The sequence below is a fragment of the Chiloscyllium punctatum genome, chromosome 9 (genome assembly GCF_047496795.1).
Source record: "Chiloscyllium punctatum isolate Juve2018m chromosome 9, sChiPun1.3, whole genome shotgun sequence".
NCBI classification, from domain to species: Eukaryota; Metazoa; Chordata; class Chondrichthyes; order Orectolobiformes; family Hemiscylliidae; genus Chiloscyllium; species Chiloscyllium punctatum.
Window position 1 is genome coordinate 49,823,676 of NC_092747.1, and position 23,143 is coordinate 49,846,818.

The 23,143-nt window shown below is 39.4% G+C and overlaps 1 protein-coding gene across 5 annotated transcripts in view; it reads left to right on the forward strand.

Moving 5' to 3' along the window:
• Positions 1–23,143, forward strand: part of cwf19l2 (CWF19 like cell cycle control factor 2) — a 144,988-nt gene that overhangs the window by 77,107 nt on the left and 44,738 nt on the right. For 3 of the 5 annotated variants that reach the window (XM_072577483.1, XM_072577485.1, XM_072577488.1), the window contains 3 exons: positions 13,188–13,295; positions 15,284–15,403; positions 17,643–17,780. In XM_072577483.1, coding sequence (XP_072433584.1) covers positions 13,188–13,295; positions 15,284–15,403; positions 17,643–17,780 — 366 coding nt within the window. The remainder of the gene's footprint in view (positions 1–13,187; positions 13,296–15,283; positions 15,404–17,642; positions 17,781–23,143) is intronic. The other 2 variants (XM_072577486.1, XM_072577487.1) reach the window with 1 other exon arrangement.

A 23,143-nucleotide genomic window follows, 5' to 3' on the forward strand; every position in this document is an offset into this window, starting at 1 on the left:
AACTTTCAGGGTACAATGGACCTGCACTCCCAGATCTCTCTGCCCATCAGCCTTTCCCAAGGCTCTTCTGTTCATTGTATAATTTGCTCTAGAATTAGTCTTGCCTAAATGCATCACCTCACATTTGTCTGGATTAAAATCTATCTGCTACTTTTCCGCCCAACTCTCCAGTCTATCTATATCCTCCTGTATACTTTGACCATCCTTTATGCTTTCACATTGAAACATTATCGCTTTTCCAGTTCTAACTGTTAAGAGATTTTAATGACCAGCTAAATTAAAGTTGCTTTCTAATTTTCATGAATAAAGATGAGCAGTTATGTATTCATACAAAAATATTTGCTTCAATTCCAAAAGTAATACCAAAATATTACATAATTCAATACACCATTTTGTCCATTCATCCTTTGTCAGTCATTCCATTATTGAATTATCCACATCTGCATTTACTTGTGAGCTCTATAAGTACTTGGATATTGTATGTATACCGCTGTTAATGTGCTGATATCCTGATTTTTATATTAATAGAGCACTGCAAAATTCCTATCAATGTTAATTCGAAGAGCTCAATACTGGTAAAGTACTGACTGTCTGGATAGTATTTCAGAGATATACAAGTGTCCAGAGCACTCTGCCGGTCCTTATTAAATGAATTACGTAACTCCGCCTTGTTAGATTCTGAGGTGCCTTAATGACCAAAACAATGGTGAGAGTCAGGATCCCAACAGTGATATCTGTTATTATTTACAACATTACAGTTTACGACATGATTCTATTGTTGCTAATTTGGTGAATATTCATTTTAACAGACTAAACCTTAGTCTAAGAGCTTGCCATTTGTTTCATTCAGGATAAAGTTATATTGTCTGTCAGAATGAATTAATAAGCGTAGTTGGTGCTGAGTCTGAACTGCTATTTAATTTGCATCAGTGTTATGTCTCAAATCTCTCATTATTGGTCTCTGTATCTTTGCTATCTTGTAACAATGAAAACAAATCAATGTTATAACATGGGCAGCTCAGTATTTATCTTTAATAGTGCGTTCCAGACCTTCCATTATCAAATTTATGTTTTCATGTCAAAATAACTTATGCAATATGAGAAACAGGGTCCATTATTTCCCACTTTGGCATTTTTTAAGCTAAAACTTTGCGAAATATGTTTTGAAGTAGTTTTCTGAACGAAGTCAGAATTTATGTTAATTGGCTTTAGAGATAAATCAGACTACACTGACTTGCTAATGAAGTGGTCTAGTAGATTTATATTTGTGGTGTGAGAAATTTTAGCTGTATAGTATTTCATATCAGAAATTAGAGTCATAGAGTCATACAGCATGGAAACAGACCCTTCATCCAACTCATCCATGGGTGGCATGGTAACAGTGGTTAGCACTGCTGCCTCACAGCACCAGAGACCTGGGTTCAATTCCCACCTTGGATGACTGTGTGTGGAGTTTCCATATTCTCCCCATGTCTGCGTGGGTTTCCTCTGGGTGCTCTGGTTTCCTCCCACAGTCCAAAGGATGTGCAGTTTAGGTGAATTGGTCATGCTAAATTGCCCATAGTGTTAGGGGTAGGGGAATGGGTCTGGGTGGGTTGCTTTTCGGAGGGTCAGTGTGGACTTGTTGGGCCGAAGGGTCTGTTTCCAACTGTAAGTAATCTAATCTAATCTAATCCATGCTGACCAGGTATCCTAAACTGAGCTAGTCCAATTTGCCTGCATTTGGCCCATATCCCTCCAAACCTTTCCTGTTCATGAACCTGTCCAATTGTCTCTTAAATGTTGTAATTGCACCCACCTCGACCACTTCCCCAGTAGCTCATTCCATGCACGCACAACTCTGTGTGAAACAGTTGCCCCTCAAGTTCTTTTTAAATCTTTCTCCTGTCACCTTAAACCTATGCCCTCTAGTTTTGTACTCCTGTAGTGATTGGAGTGCAGTCAGTCAGGTAGACCTTCTAGAATATGAGTTCCCCGATTCAACCAGGTTAACTGCCTTGGAGTCGTGGCCAAAAGAGATAAGCAGGAGTGTCAGTGGTTCTGCTTGCTCTAGGAGCTGGTTTTGAGCTAGCTGGGTCAGTGTCTTGTATTATGCATGTCTAAATAAAGGGTCACTTGGTGACGGCATACTGGCCTGTGTTGACTTATTTTACTAGATGAGAGTGTGATTAATTGATGTGGCCACTCAAAAGTGCTTACCAGCTGACTTACCAATTAGACTTCAAACAAGCACTACAGCTGGCTTTATCATTAGAAAATACAGAAAGTGGAGCTTATGAGTTACAGGATATTCTGACGGGAGTGGACACCTTTGTCAGACCAACTGTGCTTGAGGACCTGAACAAAGAGACTCTGGGTTAGCCCAGAGCAAAACCCAAAAACAAAACCAAGCTTCGGCTAAATGGTTAAAAGTACCTCAAGGATTCCAGGCTGGCAGGCCATTGTAGTTGCTGCTTGTATGTGGACTCGAGACAGCAAAAGAGTCCCACTAGACCCGGGTTTAGTAAGATAAGTCATAGGCTGGTATCTAGGAGAATGCACATCCTGGAAAGTCCACCAACAGCTCGTTTGTAACAATTAAATTGCTTGACAACATCCAGAGCAAAATCAATCAAAATAAACTTCTGGATAAATGATCACTCACTTTTTATGGAGATTGATACTGGTGTGGCTGTAGAACCAGTGATTGCAGAACCAGTTTTTTCTAAAATTGGATCTGGACTCCAACCCTTAAGTTTGTGTAACACCTGGCTCGGCGGAGAACCTCAACAATTCAAAGGTATAACTTCAGTCCCAATCTCTTCTGAGAAGCAACTGGTTCAGCTACCACTGATTGATTGTAGTAAAACGCTTGGACCCAAGCTTGATGGGACAAAATTGGTAGAGAAAGATTCAATTTGATTTATGAGAAAATGGCTGCCGAACTGACATCCTAATTAAATAACTGGACGTTTTTTAGGAAGTCTTGGAACCATCAAAGGAGCCAAGGCCACTTTGCATGTTGACAAGGAAGCAGTTCAACAATTCTGCAAGGCCTGCCCAGTGCCATTTGCCTTACATGCAAAAATAGACGTTGAAATCAGAAGGCTCGAAAGCAAAGGAATCATCAAACTAGTACAGTTTATGGAATGGGCGACACCATTCGTACCGATTGTGAAGCCTGACGGATCAATTCATCTTTGTAGGGATTTCAAATGCTTTTTGCAGCTAAATGAATATCCAATTCCTCACATAGAGGACTTGTACGCAAAAGGGGAGGGGGGGTCTGTCATTTGCGAAGCTGGACATGAGCCATGCTTATCTGCAATTATGATTAGATGAGGATTCGCAGGAGTATGCTATAATTAACACCCATGTGCAAGACTGCTTTTTGGAGTAGCATCAGCCTGTTCCATTTTTCATTGGATAATGGAGCACATTTTACAAGGTCTATCCCAGATTGCCATTTATCTGATTGACGTGCTAATAAAGGGAAGCAATAAAGAGCATAAAGAGAACAGACATAGTGCTTAAACATTTCTCCAAGGCAAGTGATGCCTTAGGAGGGAAAAATGTGTGTTCTGGCCATCCCAAATAACATACTTAGGTTACAGAGTCAACAAAACCAGGTTACATCCATTGGAAGATAAAGTACGGGCAATTGAAGGTGACCCAGCTCTCACATCTGTACTAGAGCTTAAGTCTTTCCTTGGGTTGGTGAATTATTGCAGAAATGTGTAACCTGGCCTACATCCTGGCAGTCTTCCATTTGCAATTGAAAAAGGGTCAGCTTTGGAAACAGTTTCTTAGCCAAAACGTAGCTTTCAGAGAACTGAAGAAGCGTGTATCGTCTTATAAGATGTTAACACACTGTGATCCCAAATGAGATGTGTTAACATGTGATCCCTTCCAGTACGGTACCGCAGTAGTGTTAGCTCACCGGTGGCCCAGCAGAGAGGAATGCCCGATAGCGTGTGCTTCGGCTGATGTCGAACAGAAATATGGCCAGAAAGAGAAGGAAGATTTGGCGGTCATCTTTGACATGAGAAAGTTTTACCAATGCTTTTACAGATGTAAATTTGTAATAGTAACAGACCACAAACCCCTGCTGGGGCTACTGAAATAGGACATAGCTGTGCTGCAGATAGCTTCAGGTTAGAATCAGCAGTGGGCTCTCATTCTACGTGTGTACAGTTCCAAGTTAGAATACCGTTCAGGGGGCCAAGTGGCAAATGCAGATGTCTTGAGCTACCTCCTACTGGTGGAATATAGAAGAGTCTGTTCTGGTTTTAAGCTTTCTGAACACTCTTCCAATCACTGCTGACAGTATTAGACTGTGGGCACTAAAAGATCTGGTGCTGGCAAAATTAAACATCTGGTCGTGATGGGGAAAACAAAAGACCATCAAAACCAAAACAAACCTTTTTGAACCTGGCAAGACCAGACCACCACAGAGGAAGGCATATTATTACGAGGAGCAAAATTGATTGTCCCTAGCGAAAGTCACCTCCAGATGCAGGCTGAACTCCATCAGGGTCATCCAGAGGTTTCCAAAATGAAGCTGTTCAGGAGAAGTTATGTCTGTTGACCAGGATTGGATGCCAACATAGCCACATGAGACTGTGTCCAGAGTGTCAATAAGAACAAAAATTCCTGCCAGCAGCTCCCTCACATTCGTGGGATTGGCCAGGTAAACACTGGACTCAGTTGCATATTGACTATGCCAGTCCTTTCATGGGCTCTATGTTTTTAGTCATGGTGGGTGCTCATTCAAAATGGTTAGATGTGCATAGAATTCATTTGACAAACATGGGGATGATGTTTGAAAAGCTGCGACCAACGTTTGCATCTCATGGACTCCTGGAAATGTTGGTCACAGACAATGAGCCATCGTTTGCCAGCAGGGAATTCGAATATTGCTGAACAAAGAGATCTTGGAGTGCAGGTTCATAGCTCCTTAAAAATAGAGTTGCAGGTAGATAGGATAGTGAAGAAGGTGTTTGGTATGCTTTCCTTTATTGGTCAGAGTATTGAGTACAGGAGTTGGGAGGTCATGTTGCGGCTGTACAGGACTTTGCTTAGGCGACGTTTGAAATATTGTGTCCAATTCTGGTCTCCTTCCTATTGGAAGGATGTTGTGAAACTTGAAAGGGTTCAGAAAAGATTTACGAGGATGTTGCCAGGGTTGGACGATCTGAGCTATAAGGATAGGCTGACTCGGCTAGGGCTGTTTTCCCTGGAGCATTGGAGGCTGAGAGGTGACCGTATAAAGCTTTATCAAAGCATGAAAGGCCTGGATAGAGTAAATAGACAAGGTCTTTTCCCTGGGGTAGGGGAATCCAGAACTAGAGGGTTTAGGGTGAGAGGGGAAAGATATAGATGAGACTTAAGGGGCAACTTTTTCATGCAGAGGGTGGTGCATGTCTGGAATGGGCTGCCAGAGGAAGTGGTGGAGACTGGTACGATTGCAACATTAAAAAGGTACCTGGATGAGTATATGAATAGGAAGGGCTTGAAGGGTTATGGGCCAAGTGATGGCAGGTGGGATTAGATTGGTTTGGGATATCTGGTCGGCATGGACATGTTGGACCGAAGGGTCTGTTTCCGTGCTGTACATCTCTGTGACCCAATAACTCTAAAGTCAAATGGCATTTGGCATGTAAGGGCAGCCCCATATCATCAGTCTTCCAATGGTCTTGGGTAAGAGGTATTCAAACTTTGAAGGCAGGCTTAAAGAAACAGCCTGCAGCTTCACTCAATGCCAAGTTGTCTCGGTTCCTGCTTGATTATAGGACAACCCCTTGTGCAACCATGGGAACAGTTCCAGCAGAGTTGCTATTGTGGAGAAGACTCCACAGCAGATTAAACCTGGTCTTCAGAGACGTGGAGTGGGGGAGGAGAAGATGAAATGGCATCAGGAATGCCAATGCTAGATCCAAGACTCCTCTAAAGGAAAGAGGCAGTTTACTTCAGGGGATGAAGTTTGGTGTTGAAACCATGGGAATGGCCCTACATGGGTAAGAGGCAGGGTCAAAGCGAGGTCAGGTCCCATCACATACAAAGTTCAGTTATGAGAGGTGATCCTGAACAGGCACGTGGACCACATGAAAGCTGTAACTTTGCAAATGGGACAGGAGCTAAATGTACCCGGCTCCTCAGAACTTAGGCAAGGCCATCAGAATGCATGGTTTCTTCTGAAACTTCCGAGAACCAGATTGACACAGTAGATGTTGCAGTCTTGATGCCATTATTGCTTAAAGATGAAGATAAATTTTTTTAGAGATGTAGCACAGTGGTTAGCACTGCTGCCTCACATTTCAGCTCAGTTTAATTTCAGTCTCAGCAGACTGGAGTTTGCACATTCTACTTGTGTCTGTCTGGGTTTCCTCTGGGTGTTCCAGTTTCTTCCCACAGTCCAAAGATGTACAGATTAGGTCAATTGGCCATGCTAAATTGCCTTTAGTGTCAGGGAGGGAGTAGATGAGGTGCATTAGTCAGGGGAAATGTAGGGTATTGGAAGGGGTCTGGGTGGAATACTCTTCAGAAAGTTGGTGTGGACGTGTTGGGCCAAATGGCCTGTTTCCACACAGTAGGGATTCTGTGATGCGCTGGGCGCAAGAGGCAGGCTACAGTCTGGTACAAACCGCCAGTGTCCAAGGCAGAGTCAGCGAGGAACTGGACTTGGTCCCCCAGGACAAGCTATAGGAAACAGAATGGGCCTACGTCCCAAAACTTAGAGAGAGGGAGATGTGGTGATTGTAATGAGGTCAGGCAGGTGGACGTTCTAGATTGAGTTCTCTCATTAGCCCAGCTTAACAGTCTCAATCAGGGAGTCCTGGCTGGTAGATGTAAACAGAAGTATCAGAGATTCTGTTCACGCTAGGAGCCGGTTCTGAGCTAGCTGGGTCAAAGCCTTGTATTATACTTATTGTAAATAAAGGGTAACTTGGTGTTATTTCACTGTCCTTGGCAAAAGACCTTGGGCTATTCACCTATCTATGCCTCTCATGATGTTATAAACCTCTGTAAGGTCAGTCCTCAGCAGTCAACACTCCAAGGAAAGAAATTTCAGGCCTTTCAGCCCATTGAGCTTCTTCTGCCATTAAGTTGGATCAAGGCTGATCATCCACCAACATCACTTCTCTGTGCAATATCCATATCCCTTGATGTCATTTGTCTCTCCAAAAACCTAATGATTTCTGTCATAAACATGTTCAGTGATTGAGCTCTGCAGTCCTCTGAGCTAAAGATTTCCAAAGTTTTGCCACTATAAGTTTAAAAAAAATCGATCCTCATATCAGTCTTAAATGGTTTAACCCTTATGCTGGGATTATGTTTCCTTGTGTTTGACTCACCAGCCAGTGAAAACATCCACCCCATGCTCTGTGAGAATTTAATTGGATTCAAAGAAGTTCCATCTCATTCTTTCAAGTTCTGGGGAATACAGGTGCAGTATCTCGAATCTTTCCCCTAAAAGACAATCCCACCATCCTGGGGATTAATCTGATGACCCTCTGTTGTACTCCCTGGATGGCATATATTTTACCCACTTAGATAAGGGGAACAGAATCATACAAAATATTCTAGGTGAAGTCTCAACAAAGCCCTATGCAACTACAGTCTTTACATCTGTAATCCGATTCCTTGCAGTGAACGCCAGAATTCCATTTGTCTTCCTAGTTGCAAGCTAGATTTGCATGCTTACTTTCAGTACTCATGAACAGGGACACCCAGGTACCTTTGGACACCTGGACTTCTCAACCTCTGTCAATTTTAATTTCAATATTCTGCCTTTTCGTTTTCTTCCAACAATGTGAATAACTTCAGAAAAGTTTAAGCACTTAACCTGCAGTATTCTCGCCCAATGATTCTCTACCGTTTTTTTTGGCCACAGCCCCCCTTCATGCTCTTTTCAGGTTCCAGGGCTCCTGTTTCAAACAAGGATACAACACTAACAAATAGACAGAAAATCATTTATTATTGAGCATCAAGAAAACTTGAATATTCCGACATACTGGACAAAACTTTAAAAAAAAAGACTGTATGAAATTAAACATCTATCAGCGTAATGCAATCCTTAAACTTGGTGCTTTTCTGCAAGTTTCATGATATCAGGCTCCAAATTATACATTGACAGTCGGAGGTCACCTCTTGTTGCGACATCAGTTCTGTTCCTGGATTTTGTCAAGGAAATTACCTTGCAGAACCACTCTTAACCAAATATGTTGTGGGAAAGGCAATAAAAAATATTTGGGCTTTTTCCCATAGTGTTGTAAATTTATACAGCAAATCACTTTTGATCCAAAATTCTTGTTGAAATTAACTGAACTGAAGGTGTGCAGTTATATTACAATCAACCTCTTGAATTTCTGCCTTAATTTGGGTAGGTTGTACTTCAAATGGATTCAAAAGGATTCAAAGGATACCGAGGTTTACCATGTCATTGAATCTTTCTTGCATATGCTTGTGTATCTGCTTTAGATATTTCACATAAACGGTAAGTTCTTCCTTCAGTGCCTCTGCGATCACCTTTAGGTTGGAAATTGTAAAAATTCTCAACATCCCATATTGTGCCGATAGGCTTTGAGCTTCTGAAGGAAAGAAGCAATGGGCTTCCTTACGATCTACGAGATTACTGTTTTTGCCCTGTAAGGTCTTGTTTAACAAATTAAATTTCTGAAAAATATCTGCCAGATAACATATATCCACCTTAGCATCAATGAGTCTTTCTCCAGACGTGAAGGAAACTGTGGTGTCCCAGAGTTAACAAAATGTTGAAGATAGTTTCCCTTGGAAAGCCACCTCACTTTGGTATGCAGCAGCAGCATCTGGAAATCATCTTCATTTTCTTCACATGGCTGCCGGAAAAGATGATCCTGGCGGGCATGGGATTTGATGAAGTTTACAGCCTTTATGAAAACGGAAAGTGAAAGATTGGGACGTTCTCCTAAGTTTTCAGCTACTAGGTGCTCCCTGTGAATGATGCAATGAATAGTAAAGACAGAAGGTATAACTCTTTTTAGATGGGTGATGAATCCTCTGGATCAATTAACCGTAGAAGCAACACCATCACTTGTATTCTCCGTTGGAATATTGTTCTCGCTTAAGTAACCTCTGACTTCTTCAAAAATGGACAGTCCCTTAGTATCTGTTTTAATCTACCTGGCAAACAACATCTCTTACAGTGGCACAGTGGTTAGCACTGCTGCCTCACAGCGCCAGAGACCCGGGTTCAATTCCAGCCTCAGGAGACTTACTGTGTGGAGTTTGCACGTTCTCCCCGTGTCTGCGTGGGTTTCCTCCGGGTGCTCCGGTTTCCTCCCACAGTCCAAAGATGTGCAGGTCAGGTGAATTGGCCATGCTAAATTGCCTGTAGTGTTAGGTAAGGGGTAAATGTAGGGGTATGGGTGGGTTGCGCTTCGGCAGGGCAGTGTGGACTTGTTGGGCCAAAGGGCCTGTTTCCACACTGTAAGTAATCTAATCTAATCTCATCTAATTCCAGATTCTCTCATAAGCCATGAGAAGAGTGTTGTTATCTTGTAAAGTAATTTTGTCTAATTGTAAAGAGAATTTCTTGGATTGTAATGAACTGACCAATCCCTCTTCCATATCCTCTACCATCTCATCGATTCTTCTGGCAACAGTAGAATTACTTAAAGGAATTGCCTGAATTGCTTCTTTGGCACTCGAATTAATGACATCAGATATTATTATGGACACTGAAGGCAGGATAAGCGACTCACTAACATTGTGAGCATTTCCCGTTTTAGCAATCCATTTACTAATTTTATATGATGCAACAAGACCCTTCTCTAATTTTTGTGACATTTAAATAAGCATTTGTTTCAGCATTGGCCTTCTTTCAAAATTATCTCGAAGATTTCTTCAAAATCCTAAGTGTTTATCTTTCTTATCAGGATGCAAGGTATCCAAATATAGTTTTTTCAATTTGCTTGGCCCCGTGTCTTCATTTAACAATGTAGTTATGTAGTTCAAATGTATGGGCAAAGATGGGTTTTACAAAGATGCAATGAAACCATACGATAAGTATTCCACTGAATACTGCCGGCACTTTGTTTCACCAAGGAACTCCTGGGTAGACTTTTATTTCTGAAGTAATAAAAATAATCACAAGGTACTTCTTACAAGGAAAATAATGAATAAATGAATTAGGATGAAAAAGGTCTAGTAAGACACGCTGATCTTTGGATAATGAAGTATGGCAATAATGGATGCGCGAACCCTTATTGAATATGTTGACTCGATGCAGTCTGATTCGCGACTGACTCTGAAGTGAGGCTGTGTGGGAGGAGCTTAAGCAATTAATTTACTTGGTGCGCCAAATTCTAACAGTGTGTTGGAAAGATATTAAAAACAGGAGAGAAACTGTTGACTCCAATGAAGGTTGTTACTTGTGCTTTTTGTTGGCCTCAGTTACTGGGGTCCCCAGAGACCCTTGGGGCTCCCATTCTCACGGTTTTCAGTCTCTGGCCCCCTGCAAATGTGCCAGAGCCCTTCAGAGATTGAGAATGGCTGCACTAGCCTATTCAGTTACCATGTCCCAAGTACTTTTGAAGCTTCCGTGTATCCTTCTCCCAATTTGTATTCCCACCCAGTTTGATGTCATTGACGAATTTGGAAATATTACAATTGTTCTCCACAGCTAAATAATTTGTATAGACTTTGAACATCAGTGGTCCTAACATTGATTCTTGCAGTACCCTAATAGTAGTAGCTTACCCAAGAATGATCCGTTATTCCTATAATTTGTTTGGTTTATTAAGCAATTCTCAAACTACATTAGTGTATTTATCCCAATCCCATGGACTGTCTTTTTTTCAATAACCATGGCTATGAGACTTATCAAACTTGCTTTGGGCGGCACGATGGCTCAGTGGTTAAAATATTTACATAATATATATGAATGACTTGCATGGAAAGTGAATGTACTATAGCCAAGTTTACAGATGACACAAAAAGAGGTGAGGAGGCAAGTAGTGAGGATGATACAAAGAGTCTGCAGAGGGAGATAGGAAAGATGTAATATAATGTCGGCAAATGTGATATATTGCATTTTGGCTGGAAGAACAGAGGAGCTGAATGTTAATTAAGTGGAGAAAGACTGAGAAAGTGACAGCATGGAGAAATTTGACATGAATCAAATAAACCTAGCATCCGGGTTCATTGGTTAACAGGGAAGGCAAATGGAACATTGACTTTTATTTCAAAGGGAATGAAGTCTAATTGTGGAGGGAGGCTTTGTTAAAGCTTTACAAGGCATTAGTCAAACAAGAGCTGGAATATTGTAAACCGTTTTTGTCCCTTAGCTAAGGAAAATATATATTGGCACTGGAGGCAGTCCAGAGAAGATTCAGTTGGCTGACACCAGAGATGGAGGGGACCCTCTTATGAGGAGAGGTTGAGTAAATTGAGCCTGTGCCTAATAGATTATAGAAGAATAAAAGGTGACTTTATTGATGTATACAAGATTCCTAGATCACTTGACGTGGTGGATGCGAAAAGAGTGATTCCCTTGTAGGAGAGTCCAGGATCAGCAGACATAATCCCAGAATACGGGGTCACCATTTTAAGTCAGAAGAGTAGAGGAATCTTTTTCTCAGAAGATAGTGAATCTGTGGAATCCTTTATCGGAGAGGGCTGTTGAGACTTGGTCATTAAGTACATTTAAGGCTGAGGTTTTGAATTTTTTATATAGAATAGAATATTGTTAATTGTCATGTGTGCCAATACAGGAGTACAGTGAAACGTTTTTACCATGGCTGCCTTTAATGCTGCCAGCTTAGATATAAGTACCTAGGTACAAATCTTACAAAGTTAAAAAAAAATGTTGTTGCAGAGTACAAAAGAATATGGATTAGCATGACACAGTGACAAAGTTCAGAATGATAATAAGTGACCATAAGCATTTAAGTTCCAGTCTATGCCTGCAGGACCCAGAGCACGAAGCAATGCTGTCTTCACATGCTGACCTCCATCTGCGACTTGGACCGCCTCCACTCCAGGAAACGTCCATTTGCTCTGCTGCCGCCACAGGACTCAATCTGTGTTTGCTCCATTCTACTGCTGGACATGCCTGCTCACTCCTCTCCTCGACTCCACTCTCCGGATGGGGCAAGTGTAAAAAAGAAAAACCACGGAGAGGAGAAAAAAAGTGAAGGCTAAAGGAAAGGGACTGGCGAATAGATGACCTCCAATTGGGACGTCCTACTCTGCCGCCATCTTGGATTTATAAGGGAATCGAGGATTAAGTGGAAAAGGCAGGAAAGTGGAGTTGGAGATTATCAGATCAGCATGATCCATTGAATGGCAGAGCAAACCTGATGGGCTGAATGGCTGACTTCTCCTCGTACGTCTTATGACAAGTCCAGCATTTGTTTCAGATCCTTGATTGCATATGACATGCTCATGATGAGTCACACCTCAACTTCTTTGAAAAAAATATTTGTACTATTTTTCTAATCAACACACTTCTGGAGCAGCTGAGACTTGAACCTGGGTTTCTTGGTTCAGGAGCAGAGGCAGTACAATTTGGTTAGCACAGGGATTGAACCCGTGGTGTTGGCATGACAAGGACCACACTCCAACCATCTGAACTAACCAACAAATGGGCTTGAATCAGGTCTTACATGGCTGCAGTCCATGTAGAACAGCAGAGATGATCCGTCCAAAATATATCACTGATGTCTTGTTTGACTTCCACAACTTCAATTTTCTTCCTTTTTTTTTCCTTTGAGCTCTTATAGACCCCCACCAGTGTGTAGAGGATGTACCCTGTGCATCCAGTGAGGATCTGTTCTTAGCAAAAACTTGCATATATGATCTTCCCAGCATGGATCAATGTTCAATGATCTGTGAATACCTGTGCTGAGACCCAGTTGTGCTACCTCAATGCGAGGAATTCAACTTAAACCTAGAATGAACCTATCTATATTCTGTTCTGTTCATAGCACACTGCCTAAGTGAAAGTGGTGATAGATGGATTCCATTATATTATGAATAGAAAGTAAATACGTAGTAAAATTGTTATATAGTAACAATAGCATCAATGTAAAGTCTTCATGATTGTTTTCTTGATGTGATTTTGATTATTAGCATTTTAGTAAATTTGTTAACAGTCTGTCTGAACATTTGGAATATCTTATACGCTGTGTATTTTCAAGAATACACTTTTAATTTTGATTAATAAGGAACTTGCATCCAAACTTAAGGAGCAATTGGAGGAAGCTCGGAAATTGAATAACCAAGGACAAAATCACCCAACAACTTCGACAGCATCAAAGAGGACAGACAATATGGTAAGACAACACTGATGGTGAATTTTTAAAAATCCACTATCCTCAGTGTATCTATCATGAAGAAACTGGCAAACAACTGTTATATCTTGATACTATAAATTAATTCTTTTGAAATGTTACGTGAGTAAAAGCAGTGCAATATGAGGCTTATCATCAGAAGTTTCTGTTCCCCCGAAAAAGATCTTAAATGCATTGAATTTTACTAAACTTTTGTTTTGTAGTTTAGCAAAGTATTTACAAAGGTGCAATCAACTCTAACTATAGGATGTTCAAGAAAAACAAGTGACTCATTAAAATAAGAGATTGTTCAAAAGCACATGGTTGGAATAAATTACGCAGTTATTTAGGGATTTTTTTGCCTGAGTGTGACTGAGACAGAGTGACTATCTAGAATACATGGGAGCAATTTCCTGCAAGTTCCCTTCCAAGCCATTCATCATCCTGATTTGGAAATATATCGCTGTTCCTTCTCTGTTTTTGGATCCAAATGCTGGAATTCCCTCCCTAATGGCATTCTGGGTCATCGGTAGCCGTTCAAGAAGGCAGCTCAGCACCATCTGCTTAATGACAATTCGAGATAGGCAATAAATACTGGCCAGACAGTGACACCCACATTACACGAGTGAATATAATTTTTAAAATTGAATCAAAGTGGGAATTCGGGGCAGAGGAAGAAAGAGATATTTTGATTAAAGTTAACTTCAAGAAATAAGGTCTGCAGAGTGAGAGGTGAGTAGGAGACAAAATAATGCATGGGTTGAGAGGCCTACCTGTGCTGAGACCAACAAAGACATAGCATCATGAGTGCAGAAAAAGCTGATTGGTGAGTAGATTTTAATGTTTAATTTATATTTTAAGTCTCTCAACGATTGTTTTATTCTTTTCTGAGAAATATCTTGTACTGTTTTTACAATAACTTCGTTACTCATTCCAAGAGTTACAAATAGTTTTTAGAGTTATGAGATGATAGATCTCAGTCCAAGTGGAATGGGCTGCACAAGCTTCAGCTATAGGTTTCAAAGAGTGAGCATCTGTGAGGTAGAGAACAATGTGGATAGCATGTAGATGGAGGTGGTCACACCACAAAGTAGAGGCATTCAGACATCGAGGGAATAGGTAACTACCAGATGTTGAGGAAGAACAGGCAAGAAAGAAAAGGAGATGGAGTTGCACTCATAACAAGCAACGGGACAAGTACGTTATTTTTCTAATTTGAGATATCCCACTAATAATGTGTGGAGTCTGTTTAGGTGAAACTAAGAAACTGCAAAGGGCAGCAGGTATTATTTGGAGGTATTTATAGGTCACCAAACAGTGCTGATACTGTGGAGTAATGGTATTAATCAAGACAGAAACATTGAGTATGGGCAACTTGGTTGTCATACGTGACTACAAACCATATATAGATTAGATGAATTAATTTAGCACTGAGCCGAAACAGGTTCTGTCGATGTGACAGCTCATCCAATTTTGGCACAGGCCTCCAGATGATGATGATAAAGGGGTCTACGAAGAGTCAACACAATTGGGTATGTTGTTTCTGGTATCTAGGTTGATGCTTGTGTCCATGCAATTTCATTTCTCTAGCAGCTTTGAAGCATCTGAGTTGCTTGCTAGGCCATTTTAAAGAGTAGTTAAGAGTTGATCACTTTGCCGTGGATCTGGAATAATGTGTATGCCAGACCAGGTAAGGAGTTTGATTTTTCCCTAAAGATCATTAGTGAATCAGATGGAGTTATTACAGCAATTGACAATGGTTTCATGGTCACTATTATGTAAGCTAACTTTTTAATTCTGGGCTTATGGATTGTATTTAAGCTCCTTAAGCTATCATGAGGGAATTGATTTCATGTCCCTAACAGCACTAACATGTGCCTCTAGATCACTACTCCACTGACACAACCAACTTGTTACTGCTGCGCCCTTACCGGTTGTTGTAATAAATGTAAATATTTACCTAAGAAGTTGTCTTTCTTTAACTAACCTAGACTGAAGATGAAAATCAGGAAGTGATTCTTGTTCGATCTGATGAATCAGGGAGAGTGTGGCCTGTTGGTGCCTCTGCAGAATCTAACAGGCAAAAGGGAGGAAAGAAGAAAAGGCAAATGGTAATTTTACTTTTATAACTGTGAATTTGATCTTAATAGTCATGATCTTAAGTTAAAACAGGGGACTACTTCCAAGAAGCTGATTAGCTCCTGGCAGAAATGTCATGATTATACTTAATTTCTGGACAACCTTTTAAAAATGTATCAAATCCAGATACTGTTCAGTGAAGAAATTAAATATTGAGGTGAAGCATGTTTGTATCTTGCAAATTGTTGACACTTGCTTGATGGAGTGGTATTGAAATGCATTTGGTCCCATTTATTCAGTTTCCTTGAATTTCTTGAACTTGGAGATGGAAGGTTGAGCTTTGGTGCCATATATGCCAAAATAATTCCACTGCTATAAATAATTGTAATCTATCAGTCTATAACTGCTTTCAGTGCTGCAAAATACCATCGCATGATGCTTAGAATTCTCTTTCTGGTTCCAGCAAAATTTTTTCATGAATTCGACGGATCTTTGGAATAAATGGCAAATGGAGTTTTGTCAACTGCAACTTTATCTTGTTTTTCAGCATAGGGTTAATAGATGCCAAATGGATTGATCACTGTGATATATCCCTTAGATTTGAACTAAAACTTTATAACATGCTTCTTAATCCATTGTGGCATGGTAAACAAATAATGAAAAGTGTGTACTCTTTTGCAAAACTTAGAAAACTTCGAAAGCAGAGTACAGCTAGTTGCAGCGTGAATTATTTTTGTGCACTTTATGCAACCAAGTGAGAGATACAAAACTGAGCAACTGCAGCATCACCATTTGCTGGTGGTATATTTAAATTCACATAGGTGGACACTGATAAATGTGAACATAGGTATTTCTAATGGATAATTATGAATTTGACATCAAAGAGTATAATTTTATAATTCAGCTATGTATGCAGATTTAAGTTTTTTATCATACATGCACAGTTTTGTCCTAAAGGTTGAGCATGACATCATAAGTGTCATGTTTGTTATTAAGTATAAAAGAAATCCACAAAAACTACTCTTTGAATTTGTATAGTGTGTAAAGTGTGATAAAATGTGCCAGGACGCTTCACAGGAGCACTGTAAAACGAAGTATGGTCCTAAGATATTTAAGGAGTAGTTAGAGTCGTAGCTATTATGCAGCATCTTGAAAATGAAGTAGAGAAGCCGAGAGATGTCGTGGGGGCATATCAGAGCTTTGGACTATATAGTTTGAAGTTGCTGCCAACAAAGGTGAAACAGTTATAATTAGGAATGCACATAAAAAAGCTGTTGTTCAGTGAAAAACTATAAGTGATCTACTGGCAGCTAGAATATAAGAACATACTAATTAAGCAATAAAACAACCAATATTAAAGCATGTTACAATAAAATTCCTATAAAGCTAGATGCAACATTGAACAGGTACGACTGCTTTGCAATTACTCGTTATGATAGAACATATGGTTTGCAATGTTTTTTAGCAAGAGTTTAAAATAAGGGAAAAAAATGCTAGAAATCTGAAACAAAAATTAAATTCCAACTCAAACATATATGGTGAAGAGTAGAGTTAGGTTATAATTTTGCTTTTTATGCCTCTTAAACAAACTAAAGATTGAGAGAGACAAAATTTTAATAAAAATTCTAGTATGAGTGCAAAAATTGAAGGGAATATAGCAGAAGGCGAGAGAACTAACACATACATGAATCACAGTAAATTATAAATTATTTACATACAGCTAAATAAAAACCAGTACATGAAAGACCAAGAAGGAGATATCATAGAAAAATATGGAAATTGTGATTGAGGAGAAGATCCTCAGGGTAGTGCGTATGAGAAGACCAGGTCTGCATTGAGAACTTTGATTATTTGCCTTCAATCATAAAATATAGATGCTTTCTCTCATTCCAAGCAGAAAAATTAAGACTCTTTGTGCATAAGTGTTATTGCATTTATCTTGAAATCATATGCAAGCTAGTGCATTCAATGAAAGAAGATTACCATTATATGATCATAGATATATATCCTCAGCACAGAAAAAGGGCCTTTGGCCCATTGTTGTTAGGCATGTTAGGAGTTCTTGATGTTATAACTAGCCTGGCTTTAAAAGTACAATTATCTGTTAAAATTTGGGTTTTTTCCTTCTTATTAAGCCTGGATTCAGTCGACACATGAAACTTGCAGGATTATAATGCCATAATATAATATTTTCTAAGATCGATGGGCTTTTAGAAATTTTACATTACAGTTATATTACTTACTACCAAAACATAATTGTTATTGTTTCAGATTGAAACTCACCATGAAGGTGAAAGGATTCGGTACTTCCAGGATGATGACAATTTAAGTCTACGAGACTTGGTCAGACAAGAAAAGATGACTTCTGCAGAGGATCAGAATGAAAAATTTTCACGACTGGCTTCTAAAGTAAGGATATTTTTTGGTCATCAAATTTTCTAAGTTTTTCTGTTAGTTTAAGTTCCTTTTGAAGTTTTGTCTTTGTACATTTCTCAGCTTCCTATTCTGCTTATTGATGTTATTCTCATACAAAGAGGGGTAACCTTAGTTGTGTGGTACATGTGTAACTTTACAATTGATTGGATTGCTATTGCTGCTGAAGTGCATGCTTGGAACTTGTCATCTGAATAAACCATTTGCAGACTCACTGTAATGAGGTTACCTTTTGTGAGACCTTGCCCAAATTTAAAGAAAATCCTTTCAGTCATTAAGACTCTGACACTTCTCTTAATTCAATCATGGTTATAACCCTGGATGAGTAATCCCTATATAAGTTTCTAATCTATGTGCACATTAAAATCTTCCAAGATTATCCAAAGCAAACAGTTTTGAGTTACCATGACAGTTATAATGTCCTGCTCAGGAATGTTCAGAGCAAAGGCCTTCGCCACAGCACTATGACAAACAGTCACCTCAAAAAGTATGCCTTGAACTCTGGAAGCAATTAATATGCCTTTCTGCGCTGGTGCAGATTGCAGAATCATTTTGTCATGAGGAGGTACTGTTCAACAATGACTTTTATTTAAGAATCTGGGTTGGACTCAACAGCCTAAACCCGTTTCACTTAATACTCTAAAAGTTACCAGAAGGAATTTGATCCCTTTAATCTGAATTGAAATCTCATTCCGAAGCATTGATTTATACATCTAACTAAATGCAATTTTCACTACATTTATAATAGACTTCTAATCATTGGATACTCAAGGAATCAGTGACTAAATCAATGTTGTGACAACAATCTGTTTAATGCATGACTGTTAAGTTAACAGAACTATTGTACAAAAAATACTTCAAAATTTAGAGCCAACCATGAATGCATCATTATTAAAAGATCCATACCAGATTTTAGCTGATGCAGATTTTTTAAAGATTGGGTAAGTATGAACTTTTGTGTCTACCTTCAGCTCTGTTCTGCAAATTTAAACAGTATGCTTTCTGTCACTGCTTCTGAAATCCACTCTATGGCATATTTATTTTTCTCCCGTTTCTCTGCCCAGTGTGATTTATTTTCTTTCTTGTATTCCTCTGAGCAAGTAAGTGGTTTTGTAAGTAAGTGGTGTATTCAAATACCGATCTCAACTTAAAGTTGGCATATGTTTGCACCAGGGAGCTTTCTCAGTGTGAAACAGGTTATTAGCAAGAGAAGAGTGAGATCAAAAGTTATTAACATGAAAAGCATTGAACTTACGTAAAGAGACAACTTGTAATCTTGATGTGCATGTTGCTTTTCATCACTACTAAATCAGCGCGTAATTATGTTTAAATAAACTTGTGTGCACTGCTTATGACTTCTTTAAGGAGGGAAGAAAAACACAGTAAACAGGGCCATATATACAGGTAAAGCAAAGTTAAAGAAGCAAAATGAAGAGTAAATTAGGCCCCTGTTGCAATTTTGGTAATGAATCCCGTTAAATAAATTGTACATATTCTGCATGTTTTGCATAGTCTTCACACAATCTTGCTGCACATTTTGAGTCCTATGAAATGGCAATAATCTGTATAAATAGAGTTTTCTATTTTGATCTGTATTGTTAACAAATGTTAAATACTTTTTAATATAGGAATCACATTTCATGAAGACATACATGTTTTTATAGCTATCTTTAGCATGAGTTTTGTAAGGGTTTATATGGTGCAGAATTGGTGTTTAGTGAGAAATTAAGTCCTCCACTTGACTGAGAAGCAACTTAAAAACTGACTTTCTTACTTGCCTAAACTTAGCTAATTGTAGCATTAAAAGTGCATGCTTAGTTACCAATAAGTCCACTTAACTTCTTTATTTTCCTTGCAACAGTAGGTCACCTCTGTAACATGCACCTCACATCATATCCATTGCAAAACATAATTGCTAATCAGGAATGCTTTGTCCCTCTATGTTCTTATTTCTTCCTTTGGGAAAGTGATTGATTGTTGCTGTCAACCAAGCTTCTACAGCTCTCTGTAGTAAAGAATTCCACAGGTTCAGTGCAGTTTGAGAAAATAAACTTCACCTCATTGCTGTCTTAAATGAGCAGTCTCTTACATAGAGATTATGCCCTCTGGTCCTAGACTCTCCTACAAGGAAAATGATCTCTCAGTACCTGCCCTGTCAAGTCCTCTTAATTTCAATAATGTTGGTTCTCGCAAACTGCAATGAGTACAGGCCCAGACTACTCTACCTGTCCTCAGAATATTATCACTCCATGCCTGGAATCAGCCTAATGAGCCCTGTCTGGGCTGCCTCCAATACCGGTATGTTCTTCCTACGTAAAGGGACCAAAATTGCAGTTTTCTAGATGTGATCCAACTAGTACCATATATACTTTTAGCAAGACTTGTCCATTTTTAAATATACCATTCCCATTGGAATGAAGGTTAACATTCCTTTTACTTCCCTCATTATCTGTTGAACTTGTATCCTCTCCCTCTGTTCTACAGACTTCCCATTTAATGACTTTTTATTCTAATCTTCCTTCTGAAGTGCATAGCCTCACGTTTTCCCACATTATGTTCTATCTGCCAAGTTTTTTGCCTGCTTACTTAACCTATTTATTTCCCTTTGCACACCCTGTGTCTTCCTTGTCATTAGTTTTCCCACTTATTTTTGTGTCATCCCACAACTTTTCCCTCCCTCATGCAAATTATTAATCTATATATTGTAAATAATTGTGACTCCAGCACTGATCCTTGTGATATTCTGCAAGTTACTGTTTGCCGTCCTGAAAATATGCCCTCAAACTAACTCTTCTGTTATTTAGAGCTGAAAATGTGTTGCTGGAAAAGCGTAGCAGGTCAGGCAGCATCCAAGGAGCAGGAGAATCGACGTTTCGGGCATGAGCCCTTCAGGATGCTGCCTGACCTGCGCTTTTCCAGCAACACATTTTCAGCTCTGATCTCCAGCATCTGCAGTCCTCACTTTCTTCTGTTGTTTAACCAATTCTCTATCCAGGCTAACATATTACTCCAACATTATGGGTTCTTTTCATATTGAGCAGAGTTTTAATATCATGTGGAATACGTTTTGGGAATTCAAATATATTGTACCTACAAGTTCCCCTTTATCTATTCTGTTTGTTATCTCCTCAAAGAATTGCAATAAATTTTGGCGGGTGTGATTACCCCTTCATGAAGCCATGCTAACACTGCTTGATTATGTTATGTATTTTTTAAAATTCTGTACTTACATCTTTTATAATATTCTCAAGCATTTTCCCAATCAGAGATGTTAAACTAACTGGCCTATAGTCCCATGTTTTTTGTCTCCCTCCCTTTTCAAATAGGGATTTTACATCTGCAGTTTTTCAATACCCTGGGATTTTTCCAGAATCTAGGGATTCTCAGAAATTACTACCAGTACATCTACTATCTCTAGTATTTTCCTTTCATTTCTTAGGATGCAACCCATCATTCCACATGGCATATTGATCTTTATACATGAACTATTTTCTTACATATTTGCAATTGTTTATCAAATGTCTTTTTTAGTAAACCCCTTTCCCAATCCCCTCTAGCCAACTCTGCCCTGATTCAGTTGTAATTACCTTGCTTATGTTTAGCAAAGTTGCTTCTGACATAAGTTTTACAATCTTGGAATGATTGCTAAATTCTTCCAAGTTATAGTAACTGTCTTTTTGAGGATTTCTTACTCTGAAATTATTTATTACATCTGTCTCATTACACATTACCATATCCAAAGTAGCCTGATACCTGTTTGCATTCATGACATATTGTTCTCGGAAACTATCTCACATACAGTCTATTAATTCTTCCTCTTGTCTATCTCTGCCAATTTGATTTTCCCTTTCTACATATTCAAGACATCTATGATTAATCTACTTCTTTTACGTAGCCTGATTATCTCCTAAGTTATTCCCTGTAATACAGTTTAGTTACTGTTAGGAAACAACAAGCAACTTCCACCAATGTCTTTTTCTTCTCTGTTATTTCTTATCCCTACTCATATGGATTTTATGATCCAAGATCATTTCTTGCTATCATGTATTCCATCACATACTAACAAAGCTACCACACCATGCTTTTCTTCCTATCTATTCTTTTGAAATGCCACATATCCATGAATATTGTGTGTCCAGCATTAATGATCTTGAAACTATGCCTCCATATTTGCTAAATTATATCCATTAACCTCTATGTGCTGTTGTTTCATTGATTTAGTTCCAAATACTACATGCATTTAGGAGCCAATAATTTTGCTTTTTTGCCATTTTTTTCCCAATTTGACCCTGCTTGCTGCTGTTTGTTAGTGTCTCTACACTGTCTCTTCTTATAACACTCTGGGTATTAGTATCTAAATAGCTGTCCTTCAATACTGCTGTATCCTTTTGCTTTATAAGCCTGTGTAATTCCTGTTCAGGTCCCTCCCTTTCTCTATTTAGTTTAAAATGCTCTCTGCAAACCTAGTTCTTCGTCCTGATACCGATCCCAGCATGCTTCAAGTGAATCGCATCCCCAGAACAGCTCCCTTCTGCACCACACTAGATCCAGTGTCGTAGCAACTGTAACTCATTCCTCCAACACCAGCCTTCGAGTGATGTATTTAACTCCTTGACTTTAATTACCATAACCCAGTTTGCCTTGGAATTTCTGCTGTTTTCAGCTCCTAACCGTTCAGGTTTTCTTTTCAATGGAACCGCCTTTCTAGTCTGACTCCATTGTGGACAATTACAGTTGGATGCCTCCCCTCTGACTCCATGTTTCTCTTCAACCCTGAGAAGGTATCGTTAACCCTGCCATTTGGCAGGCAAGACTGTCTTTGGAACTCAATCACACTGCTCCAGAGAACAGTATCTAAGCCAGTAATTATACTGTGCCCAATCCCTTGTATATTTCTATTTCTTACCCTCCAATGAATCGTTCCCTGCACCACAGAGCCATGGTCAATTAGCTCATCATCCCCAGTCCCCACTCTTGTCCACACAGCTTGTAAGAACCTTGTAACTGTTGAGCAATTTAAAGGACCAAGGTTCTTCAAGTGCTATTCTTGTCCGCGTTCCTGCCTTACTTGTAGTCACACCCTCCTGCTTGTGATCACAAACCAAATTTACATTGCCTAATCTGAGGGATGTGACTTGCCTCCTGAATCAAGATGTCCAGCTAACATGCCCCCTCCCTTCTGTATCTCAGACTCCAACATCACAACTTGGCTTCAAAATTCCTCAAGCTGTCGACATTTACAATGAGTTCATTTGTGAGCTGCCACATGCTACAGCAGCAGCATATCACCTATCCTGCCATCATTATCATAATTTATTTTACTTCTTGAATAATTATTG